Genomic DNA, 12,818 nt, shown 5'->3' with positions numbered 1-12,818 from the left:
TATAAAACCCAGTTGACTTGAGTATATTCTTAATCAGGAATATTTCCCTGGCGACCACCTTATATTTGATTTAAAACCAAGACACTGTAGTGAAACATATTTTCTGCTGTCACAAAATTTACTCACCCACTCTTATATCTACTATAATTTATATCTTCCACTATATTTTACTCACTACAGTTTATGACCCCAACTCTTTTAACTGCCACAGTTTATGGCAGACAACTATTTTAACTATTACAGTTTATGGCATATACTATTTATCTATCACAATTTATATCTTCAACTCTTTTAAATATAACACAGGTAAACAGATATTTGTCCAGCCTCGGTAAAAGATAGCTATCATCTCCCTGCTGCTCTGCTCTGACGTATTTAAACTTCTCATGTCCCTGAAGCACTAGTTCCATGTTGCTCAGTCAGACATCTTGTTGACGTTCTCCTGGGGAAGGAGGGGTTAAGACGGGATCGTTGGGTCTAGAAATAGACAAGGAACAAAATTATTTCCAGGATGGTGAGGACTAAGGATGGAGGGGATTGGGTCAGGCTTTAGCTAGAGCCTCAGAAGTCAGGAAGCCTACTTTCCATGTGCCAGACACCATGCCAAGCAGTTTACATACATGATCCCATCTGATCTTCAACAACACTGGGAGATGCTGCTGCTATTAGTTGAGGACGCTCGAAGGACCCTGGTTCAGTGACTTTCCCTGGGTCACCAGGCTAGGAAGGGTCTGAAGGTTCGATCTTCCTGACTCTGGCTGCCCCAACAACCCTACCTCTACTCAAATGAGTAATGTACGTAAGCTCTAAATACCACCTGAGTATTAGCTCATCACTCAAAGTTTTAGATATCCAACCATACTCTGTCAGGAATATAACCAAAGTTATCTGCTCAATTCAGTCCTTTAATTGCCATAAATGGTCATTTTCTCCATCTGTCCCTGGACTACCATAAGCCACTGCTTCCTAGGCTTCCTCCAGGCACTTCCTCCCTAGGAAGGGGGGCTTCTGTGTTCTTTATCTCTTAGGCTACAAGGTACTGCTTTCCAGTCAAAGTACTGGGGAGACAGAAGCTTCTGTTTGCCTGGGCCCGGGAGTCATGAAAGCTGAATGCAAATTGAACCTTTATTATCCTCTGACTGCACCTACCAGTTCATCCCTAGTCTTCCCCTCATTTCCAAGTCCATTTCTGCACCATTATTGGTCTTCTTCAGCATTTCCTAATCTTTCTCATTCCTAGAGAGGCCTTGCTTTTCTGTGACGTCATATTTGCAGAAATTTGTGGAGAAAGGGCAAGGAGGGGCATGTTAAAGGCTAGTGTCCTAAGATATGAGTGGAATATGACTGAGGAACCAAAGAAAATAGGATTTTTTTTTGTCCTAACAAAGAATAAAATAGTTGGTCATGAATAGATAAAGAATACAGCATGTAGATAGTACTGCTTCTGATAGAATTATGAATATGAAGGATTAAAAGCATGAGAAATAAATATAAACAGGAAAACAATGTACATAATAACTATGACAATTAAGAAAACAGAACAAGAGCCTGTCCATGGACCTAATTCTTTATTCTTCATAAATTAAAATATTAGTACTATTTAATGCCAAACTGTAGTTGAACAAAAAATTGTTTGTTGTTGTTGTTAATGACAAACTATAGCTGAGACAAAAAAGTATAATCTTATTAAAATTGATAAGTCACAGAAATAAGAAACTACTATATGACTAACAGAAGTGCTCCTTAAGACAGTCTATATTGGAAAACAATATTCAAATTGCATGATTTAATGAGAAAAAAAAACCCATCATGAAGGACTAGAAAGGCTTTAAGAAAATAGCAGGGAGGGGGATTGATTGGGGACAGAACCTACAACTTCCATGATGAGACAGGTTTTCATCAGAGTATCAGCCTTCTCTCCCACTGTTGTAGTTACCCAGGGCACTGAGCACTCTAAGGGACTTGCCTAGGGCCTGTCTGTGTCCTGATCCCATGATGCCATACTGTCTGAAAAAGGAAACTAAGAATAAACTCAGTGACTCTGGTTCGGACTCCCCTAAATTCCCTCTCTCTTTCAATATGAATATCTGTCTTTCCACTAGCACTCCAAAATTCTCTGTAAAATCTATGGAGTTCTTTTATCTTCCCAACACAAGAGCTATATGGCAAGTGAGGGGGAGGGGGGGGACGGGGACGGGACACAATTAAACCTGTCATGAAATAAGAAGTTGGGAAACACTAGAGACAAATTGCTCTAGCACTTAAAAAAGAAAGGAAAGAAAGTAGAATTTTTAACTCGACATTGTGGTGGAATGATTGCTCATTATTTCATTTAGCCTCCAAGTCCAGGTCAAGTCAGAGCATAAGAATTGAGTCTAAAGGTCAGTATTTGGTAACTCATTACCATAGGAAAAGGAAAATAAGGAAAAATCCAACACCAACCTTTAAGGATTGTCCCTTAGAGGATGTGTAATTAATGACATTGAGTCAAAGCCAGAACAAAGAAGTTAAGTTTATAAGGAATAAACCATTTCCGGCTTTGAAGTTAACTCACCATATTCCTATACATATACACATATATACATAGTACTTTAAAATACATAGTAGAGTAAAAATAGAAATACAAAAACATTTCCTCAGGTAGAAAAATTACAGTGGATGATTAAAAAATTGTGCTTTATGAAATATGATGGCATAAATGAATAAGTCATTAGATATATAAAAAAGAGAACAACAAAAACAATAACATTTACAGTACTATGAAGTTCTTGCCTTTGTAGTCATTTCTTCAGGCTAGGCTGAAATACAAATATTGATAATGCACCTTATTCACTGTGTAGAAACCAAGACAGTCACAGCTTAGAAATCCTTAGAATAGTACTGAAAAAATAGAACTTAAAAATTACCAAAAAAGTCCTCCACAAATGACTGCCCAACAAAATGAATAATCACCTTAATTTTTACAAGCCCCACCCACAATAAGCTTCCCAGACACTTCTGAATAACTTGTTCTTAAGCCTGGTGCTAGTATTCTCACAAGTAAAATGATATACTTTGTGTTGAGCATTCTGCTTTTCTGCAACAAAACAGCCTTGCACTACAAACAATCCTGAATCACTAGGAGTCACTTTTTCATCTCTCATAAGCATTATTCTTGATTTTTTCACATATATGTCTTTAAATTCTGTAATTGGGATTAATTACAACCTGACTAGATAAATTCTTATTTTCCATAAAGGTAAACAAATAGATTAATAATACTGTCTTACAGATTAAGAACCAGCCTAAATTGAGCCAAAGCCCCCTGTAAAGCTGGCCACAGTTCTAACTTCATAAATCATAATAGATCATATAGTTAAGAGTTGGAAGCTACTGGTCTGGGGTTTGGGGGTATCCCTATCCAAGGTAAGTTTGCATCCTATTAGTCAGAGGACCGAGACTCCCAAACAGCAGCCAACTCACTGAAGGTAGATGATATTCCCAAAGAGGACACTCATTAAAATGCATTTTGTGATCATAACTCCTAAACATCACAAAGTCCAATGAATCCAGTTACAGTTAACATCTCAGTTACAGACTTAAAATGTTAATGTTCTAATTCCTGAAGCAACCATTGCCATTAGAATATTTTACTTCTTGAGCACAAGATACTCTGAACTTGACAGTAAACAACAGAACCATGGTTAGATAAAATTACTCAAGGGCTTCCCCAGTAAAGCCTCAGAAGCAGTCTCTTAATCTTTATTCACTTGATTTTCAAGGTACTCCAATGAAAGCCTCCTAAGGTCCTTCTGGATATCAGGGTGGTCTTCAAGATCATCATACAATGACCTCACGATGTCCAGTTTCCTGTAGTCCTCAGGCTTGACCAGACAACGAACAACTTGAAGACATCTCTCTTTCAGTGTATAAACTGCAGGGGAACAAAACCTCAGTAACCACTCTGTAAGGGATTCATTCATTTGACTGTTTGATTTAAATCTAGCTTGCAAAGAGAAGTGCTTCTCTACAGCTGCCAGAAAATGGAATTTTTGTACAACAAATCATCCCTTTCTAACGTCTTAGACAGTTCTATTTAAGAAAATTGTTTCACATATTTGGCACTGCCCCATGCCATACATTAACAGTTTGATTGATGAACACAATAGAAAAAGGAATTTGTGTGCAGAAACTTTGCAGATAAAATGTAGAGTGAGACCATTGAGAGGGCAAGGTTAAAAACCACCACTCAGATATACTAACTGAGAGGACCTGTTTAAAGGCAAAAAATGACTGAGGCTGGTATTGTGGTATCTCAGCTCATTTGCATCTGACTATTTTTAGAGGTGGGAATGGATAAAACTCACAAAATGATGAAATAGAAAGAAAAAAAGACTGGGCACGTAGCAATAACCACTATTGGATTTATACAAGGATATTAAAGAAAAGTCTCCCCAAAGTATTTCTAGTTCTTTTTGTGGTAGCAAGAGATACTCCATCTATTATAAAAGAAGAGAATAAGCATTTATAGAGCACCTACTATATTCCAGGCCCCATAGCCCCAGGCCAATGCTCTAGCCACCTAGCTGCCTATCAATACACACAAGATATAAAAAGGTAAAAGGATATTATTGCTTATATGAAAAACCTGGGCAGACTCATGCAAACTGATGGGCAGTGGGCAGAACCAGAACAATTTATCCCATGACACATATTCATTCTAACTCATCTGCCTGCCTCTTGACTAAGACGTAGAACATGAACCACATTTTCAGACAGTCAATGTGAGAAATTATGTCATAAGGTAGGTGCTATTATACTCATTTTACCATTGAGGAAAATAAGGCTAAAATTATGTAACTTGCTCAGCACCGCTCATTGAGGAAGTGTCTGAGGCCAGATTAAAACTCTCATCTTCCTCACTGCAAGTCCAGAAATTGAACACGCAACTTTCAGAGTTATCCTACTTCTTTCTCCCCATAGTCCTTCTGGCATTTCTTATGTTTGGTTATCAAAAAAATGAGGGGAGAATGGAACAGGGTTATAATGCATCTTTTTTTTTAAAATGCTGTGAACATAAAGAATCAAGAAGAGACAAGCCACAAGTTTTTAAAGTTACAGGATGAAATTATGAATTTAATAAGAAAAGCAAGCTGCATATACTAAAGAACTGAAATTTCATGTGCAATCCTTTTTCAGTTCTATATGGAAATGTCCATTTTATTTGGTGTTATGGTCAAATAAAATAAGAGGGAAGAAAAAGCCCTAATAGAGTCTTGGAAAATGCCTTGTGAGCCAGATCAAGGTCAATGATTCAGGCTATTAATTGGGACATAATTAAATAGCTGTAGATTATAAATGTAATAAAAACAAATTTGCTTAACACCAGAAATGTAAAAAGATGAAAGTAATAAAATAGACACCGCTCACTTCTACTTCAGCATTTACCATGACAGCAACTCTGGAGATATGTAATAGGGAGGGTATTAGGAATTCACATAAACTTCAGATGCTCTAGGTCCCAACAGACTGGGTTTTTAATACCTCAGGCAACAAGAAAGCAATGTCAGGGGTCCAAAGCTCCCAGATCAGATAAAGTTTGAAAAGAGCACCTGTATATAGCTCCTTAAAAGAAAATCATCCATCAGCTCTGTGACCATGGATAAGTCACTTAACCCCAACTGCTTAGCCTTTACTGCTCTTCTGCCTTGACAGAAGGTAAAGGTCTAAAAAGAAAAAGAAAAAATATCTATGTCTATCTAAAGCAGATTCCCACCATACTGACTGAGTAGAGAGTAATATGTGTTCCAGAAAGGAAGACTAGCCAAAGGAGAGAATGTTGACAATGTCCAAAAAAAAGACAAAAAAGCAATGTGAAGACTGAGAAAAGTCATAACGGGAAGTACTGAAAGTGGACAATGCTGTCCAGGAGTTTGGTGATTAAGAGAAAAGCTATAGGATGCTGCCACTCTGAAGGGATGATGTTCTTTTGTTTTTGTTTTTTTAAAGGACGGCAACTATGTAGAAGAGTTTATGATGGTGGGGAAAGAGCTTTAAATAAAGGCATGTTCCATCTTACCTGGGAGTGTGATGTTGGCAAAAACAGGCTGCCCATTTTCATTTAGAGTCGGCACAAATAGTTCGGTCTGGTTAACAAGAAGTCCGTCCCCTGTGTTTGCATCTCTGAATAACCAAAAATGGCCTGTTGTAAAATAAGGAATTGCTGGTTAAGTTCCTTATACCTAATTATGAAGACACTAGTTTTCCCTCTCAACAATTTTAAGCTCAGTGCCTCAGAGGATACTTTCAAAGGCTTAAGTTAAAGGTGAGGAGAAATGCAAGGACATTTCCATTTTAGAGGCCAAGAAGCTAAGGCTCAGAACCAAGGCAATCAACAGCAAAGGTAAGAGGCCCAAAGCCTTGTGCTTCCTCTCACTTGGGGCTTCTTCACTTACCTCATGCACCACCTAAACTAACCCTGAAAACAATTATCTAGCAAACAGGGGATTCTAATGTCTCCTCAAATGATAGTGGAATGAGCATTTAACTTGGATTTAACTTGGAGCCTTAGTTTCAATCTTCAACACTTCTGAACTATTCTGGGAAGTTCCTTTTAACTCCTGAGCCCATTGCTTCATCTATAAAACGAGAGTCAATATTTGCACCACTCACCCCTTGAGATGGTTGGGAGAATGGAAAGCACTTTGTAATCATTAGATACTCCATTATGCCTGAGATGCTTAAATCTATCAGTGCCAGTAATATATACAAGGGAAGCTGCTACCCTTATTCTTATAAAGAATAGGAATATAGAATATTTAAGCATACAACCTAGTGGAAAAAGGACAAGTACCAATTCCCTTTAAGGGCGAATCATGTTGTTTGAGGAATAACATCGAGGAGTAAAGGCCAAATAAGAGAAGAAAAAGAAACTGAAGAAGTTAAAGCAGGCAAAGAGGAAACTAAACTATCACTCTTTGTGGATGATAGGATGGTATACTTTGAAAATCCTAGAGAATCAACTAAAAATAAGAGTAAAAAGGGGCATGAGAGGATGTAATCTAGACAGACCAGGTGAAAGGACCACCCTGAAGCCCATTTAAAAAGAAAAGCAGAACATTTAAATGTAAAAAAGTCAGTGAATGAGAGGAAAATAGCCATGCTTTAAAAAGGAACTTCCCAGTGTAATGAATCAACAAGATGGTGACTGTCTTCAGGAAAAAGTTAGAGCTAAAACAAAAATTAAAAAAAAAAACTACTACTCTCCCCTTATAGAAAACCAAGTTATAGCCAGACCTAGAATGCTCTAGTTCTGATCACTGGACTCTGAGATGTGCCAAACATTGGAGATTAGAGTACAGACTCAATGGCTCCTTTCTCAGACCACTATCCTAAGAAATCTTCATTTGAACCCTATCTCTCTTCTTACATCAGACTCCTAGAAAAAGCTATCTGGGGTAGCTAGGTAGCTCAGTGGATTGAAAGCCAGGCCTGGAATCAAGAGGTTCTGGGTTCAAATCTGTCCTGATACTTCCTAATTGTGTGACTAAGCAAATCACTTAACCCCCATTGTTTAGTCCTTACCACTCTTCTGCCTTGGAGTTGATACTTAGGGTTGATTCTAAGGTAAGGGTTTAAGAAAAAAAAGAAAGAAAAGAAAAAAGCAGTCTATACTCCTGGCTTCCATTTCTATTGGCCTGCTCATTTTTCAATCTCTTCTAATCTGGTTGCTGCCTGCTACCCTCAGTCAACTCAATTGCTCTGAATTTACCAATAACATAACTGCCAAATGCAATGGCCTGACTTCCTAGCCTTCTCCACCTCTCAAAAGCATCTGGCGTTGCTGACCACCCCTACCTCCACCTCCCGTCTCCTAGACACACTTTGCTCCCTGGGTTTTTTGACACTGTGTTCCTGTCTGGCCATTTCTTCCTCTCCTTTGCTGGATCATCAATCATATCCCTCTATTCAATGGATTCATTCCCTTCTGTCCTGGCCTCTATGGGCTCAATTATTATCCTCTATGTAGGTCTATGTGACCCAGTTAATAGAGTGCTAGGCCTAGAGTCATAAAGACATCTTTCTGAGTTTAAATCTGGCCTCAAACACTTATATCATTTGACTCTGAACACTTAATCCTATTTGCCTCAGTTTCCTGGGGTTTAAAATAAACTGGAGAAGAAAATGGCAAACAACTCTAGTATCTCTGCCAAGAAAACTCCAAAAAGGGGTCACAGGAAAATCTGACACATCTGAAAACTGAACAAGATGCAGTAGTTTCTGGGATTCCTTTTCCAACTGGATGTCCTAATAATCTAAAACTCATCATTTCCAAAACCAAATTCTTTCCACATGATCTCCCCTCTATCCCCTCCACTTACTTCCTTATTTTTATTTAGGGTATTTCCAGCCAGTCACTCAGGCCCCAAATCTAGCATAGGTCAGATTCTTCTACCCTCCCTCACCCAATCTAATTATTGCCAGGGTCTCAGATTCTACCTCCCCAATATCTCCCTTTGTCCCAGCCTAATTACCTTTCCCCTACACTATTGCAAAAACATCCTCCTACCATGCCCAACAGATATCCTCTCCCTCCCCCCCCCCCCAATTTCTTATAAATTCAATATATTTGCCATTTCTCTTACAAGAGACTCCATTGGGATAGCTAGTGGCTCAGTCCTTAGCCAGGCCTTAGATGGTCCTGAATTCAAATTTTACCTCAGACACTTCCTAGCTGGGTGACCATGGGCAAGTCACTTAACCCCAAAGACCAAAGGTAAGGGTTAAAAAACAACAACAACAACAAAAAAACAAGAGCACTTCTCCAGAGCTCTCCCATCTTCCCTTCCAAAATTACTGCATCTATTCGATTTCATATTTATAAAAAATAAAAATGACTTAACAGCATTATTAACACTGATTGCTGTGGGCTCCCACTAATTCTTTTTTTTTTTAACCCCTACTTTCTGTCTTCAAGGCTTTAGAGTGGTAAAAACTAAGTAGAGGTTAAGTGACGTAAAAGTGTCTGAGGTCAAATCTGAACCCAGGACCTCCAACCTCCTTGCCGGGCTCTCTATCCACTGAGCCATGTAGGACATGCTTCAATTAAAAAAAAAATGTTTTAGGCAAATAGAGTTAAGTGATTTGCGCAGGGTCACAGAGCTTAGGAAGTGTCTGAGGACACAGTTGAATCCCCGTCCTTCCGATTCCAGGCCGGCCCATCCACTGAGTTCCGCCCCTCCCCCCTCCATTAACTCTAAGAATCTCGAGGGGACTAGGGGCCCCCTTCTTTTCTATTTGTATCCCCAGCCAGGTGCCTGGCGCCTGGCAAGTGCTGCCTGGTACGTTTCCTGCCACAGAGCCTTATACTGTGCCGATGTCCCATTTTCTCTTGGTGTCGGGGTTGGAGGGCCTCCGGGAGAGCACAATTCCCCAATCAGGTCCCAGGTGGGGGAGGGAGTGACAGCTCGAGGACAAAAAGGATGGAGGAACCAAGCCCTCCGCGGCGGGGGGCGGGGCTCCAACACCAACCGCGGCCCGCGGCCCCCGTCCCCGCCCCGCCCGCACCGAGGTAGCTGCTCATCCTGCGGCCGGTGCCGGGCAGCAGCATCCGGTAGGGTGTCGGGTGCCCCTCGAAGTTGACCCAGAAGGGGAGCACCCGGCGGCAAGTACGGTTACAGAAGATCACGGATGACGGCTCCCGACTGTTCACGGAGCGGAGCCGGGGCGGCTCCCGCGGCATCCTCGGATCCCGCACGGCGGAGCCAGAGAAGAGGGAATGCACAGGGAGCGCACCTCATGGGCCCCAGACTCCCAAGCCCCCAGCTTCCTTCAGGGCGTGCAGCAGCGACGTGCCTGACGTGCTCCGACGCAGGGGCGGGGGCCTGCGCTGAGAGAGCGCTTGTGCGCACGCGTGGGGCGGAGCTAGCGGGAGTTGGGCCACCTGGAGGCTGAGCAACTCTACCATCCTGGACGTCTTCTGCTTCTCCCTGGGTGGCCGTGACTAACCCTCAGTGTCGGACAACTCAAGGGTCAAATCAAGTCCAAAAGCCCAATAAATGAGTAACAAAAATAACCATTCCACGTGTTTGGAGTGCTTTAAGGTTTATCAATAGTAGTGATGACAATTGAGAATTTCCCAGTAGTCCCTGTTATATCAAGCCAATTTTGGATGCTCAGGAGCAGAGATCTTCTCTGTGCCAGAGTCGACAAGCATTTATTAAGCGACAATTTTGCCAAACGCTGAGGACACAGAGAAACGGGATGGGGTGGGGGGAATGGGAGAGACAACAATCAATTAGCCTTTATTAAGTGGGAGCAAAAATACAAACAAAAATAGAATCCCTTCTCTCAAGGAGCTTACACTCTAATAGGCAAAGGTATCAAGAGGAGGAAAAAGAGGAACGTCAGAACTAGTACTCATTGTTTTCTTGTAGTAGTCCATGAAAAAAAATCCCTAAATCATTTTTGGGATTTGTTTGAGGATTTTTGGTCCTGATTTGTGATAACATCAGCATAGGTGTGGAAATTCCTTCCATCAAAACAAATTTTATATATATATTGGGGGGGGGGGAGCCACCTTTGATTGGCTTCCTAGCCTAAAGATTCAACCCCAGTTTGAATGAAACCCAGACACACACATATATATGCTGAGAGGGCTCAGCCTAGAGACTGGGAGACATGAGTTCAAATGTGGCCTCAGGCACTAGCTGTGTGATTTTAGGCAAATCACTTAACCTCTATTTGCCTAGGAGGCAGCAAAGTGGCTCAGTGATTAGAAAAACAAATACAAATATAATATATATAATATATACACATATATACACATATATATAAATTGTACACACATACATATATATGAGTGTCTGAATATGTGTATGTGTATGCCCACTGATACCTTTGTTTTTTGAAACCCCAAATTGACTCTTGTCTCTGACAACCTGGCCTTCTTACCTAATACCTATAATCCCTTCCAGCTCTAAATCTATTATTTTATTCATTTAGCAGGAAGAAGGAAGGGAGGGAGGGAGGGAGGGAGGGAGGGAGGGAGGGAGGGAGGAAGGAAGGAAGGAAGGAAGGAAGGAAGGAAGGAAGGAAGGAAGGAAGGAAGGAAGGAAGGAAGGAAGGAAGGAAGGAAGGAAGGAAGGAAGGAAGGAAGGAAGGAAGGAAGGAAGGAAGGAAGGAAGGAAGGAAGGAAGGAAGGAAGGAAGGAAGGAAGGAAGGAAGGAAGGAAGGAAGGAAGGAAGGGAAAAAAAGAAAAAAGGAAAGGAAGAGTAGAAAAAATAGGAGAGATTAGTGTCCAGAGTTTTTCCCTAAATTAATTTTATTTCTTAAACATCAACCTTCTTTGATGCTGAATGTCTATGAACCATAGAATGCTGTAATCTTTAAGGAATTAAATTTGTGCATTTCCCAAAGAGCAATGGATAGGTTCATGGTGGATATAAGCAAGCTACAGTTTGTTACCAACAAAGATTGTATATGAATTATATGCAATATATCATCAAAGAGCTTTATAATAAGAAAAGAAGATGAACTGGACAAGGGTAAGGCTTGTATCATGTATCAATAAACAGTCCATGAGCTCCATTGGTACCCACAAAATGTCAGGAGATATAAAAGAAAACCCCATTACATTGGATAGACATCCCATGGAGTACATATGGGAGGACACAAACCAGAAGCACTCATGTCCACATAATTATGGATTCATCAATGTTTTGAAGTAAGTGGTAAAATCTTACACTTGAGTTAAAAAATTAGATTCACAAATCCAAGATGGAGGCATGGGCCAACGGTCTGAGGAAGGGAGATCCATGCCTTTTAGTGTCCTTTAAGCTCAATATGATTCAATGGTATGAACTGGCAACCAAAACTGCTAATATCATTAGCTACTACATTAAAATTAGTAGACTAATTAGACTACATTAAAAGAGGCTTCGTATCCACAAGGAGAGAGATGAGGAGCCCAGCCTGAACTGTGTCCTTGCTCAGACCATGCCAGGTGCTTGGTGCAGTATGAGAAATACTTTATCTATTTAGACAGCTCTCTTAGCAAGAAATGGCTTGTATATTACATTAATGTTAAATTAATTTTTTGATATCAGGAACCATAAATTAAATAGTAACACTTTTAATTAGGACAGAAGAGCAAAGTAAAATAAAAAGGGGGAAATTCTTTGTTCCTCCATGTTCCCTATTTCACTGATAGTAGAGAAGATTCTAAGACAGTCTGCTTTCCTAGGATTGCAACGTTACTGAAAAATGTCTTAGAACTCCAGCTCCCAGCAAGCAGATTAGTAGACCTCCCTGCCCTATTCTGCCTCTAAAGCTGCCTTCCAGGGGCAGCTGGGTAGCTCAGTGGGTTGAGAGCCAGGCCTAGAGAAGGGAAGTCCTGGGTTCAAATCCAACCTCAGATGCTTTGTTCTTAGAATTTTGATTCTAGGGCAGAAGAGCAATAAAAACAAAGCAATGAGGTGTAAGTGACTTTCCCAGGGTCACATAGTTAGGAAGTATCTGAGGTCAGATCTGAACCCCAAACCTCCTATCCCTAGGCCTGGCTTCTATCCACTGAGCAACCTAGCTGTCCTCTGTAAAGAGTATTCTTGTTCAGATAAAGGTTGGTTTTGATTTCTTCTAAGGTCTCCTCCAACTCTGATATTCTATGACTTCCACAGATTCAACATTTCAGAATTAATAATGTTTCAGATGGTCTACGCTGGGAATTTTTAACCTTCTTTTGTGCCATTGACCCCTTGAACAAGCCTAAGAGCCCCTTCTCTTAGAAGAAGAAGACTATTTCATTTTATTTATTTTTTATAAATTTATATATTTTTATA

At 40.4% G+C, this 12,818-nt stretch overlaps 1 protein-coding gene across 1 annotated transcript; it reads right to left on the bottom strand.

Moving 5' to 3' along the window:
- Positions 1 to 1,551: 1,551 nt before the first annotated feature.
- Positions 1,552 to 10,788, bottom strand: VHL (von Hippel-Lindau tumor suppressor). Its single transcript, XM_001375572.5, has 3 exons — positions 9,547 to 10,788; positions 6,059 to 6,181; positions 1,552 to 3,913 (listed from the first exon to the last, which is right to left on the bottom strand). The coding sequence occupies exons 1-3, from the start codon at positions 9,719 to 9,721 to the stop codon at positions 3,735 to 3,737; spliced, it is 477 nt and encodes a 158-aa protein (XP_001375609.2). The 5' UTR covers positions 9,722 to 10,788; the 3' UTR covers positions 1,552 to 3,734.
- Between the last annotated feature and the right edge of the window lie 2,030 nt (positions 10,789 to 12,818).

The sequence above is a fragment of the Monodelphis domestica genome, chromosome 7 (assembly GCF_027887165.1).
Source record: "Monodelphis domestica isolate mMonDom1 chromosome 7, mMonDom1.pri, whole genome shotgun sequence".
Classification (NCBI taxonomy): Eukaryota; Metazoa; Chordata; class Mammalia; order Didelphimorphia; family Didelphidae; genus Monodelphis; species Monodelphis domestica.
This window is presented reverse-complemented; position numbering and strand designations above follow the sequence as displayed.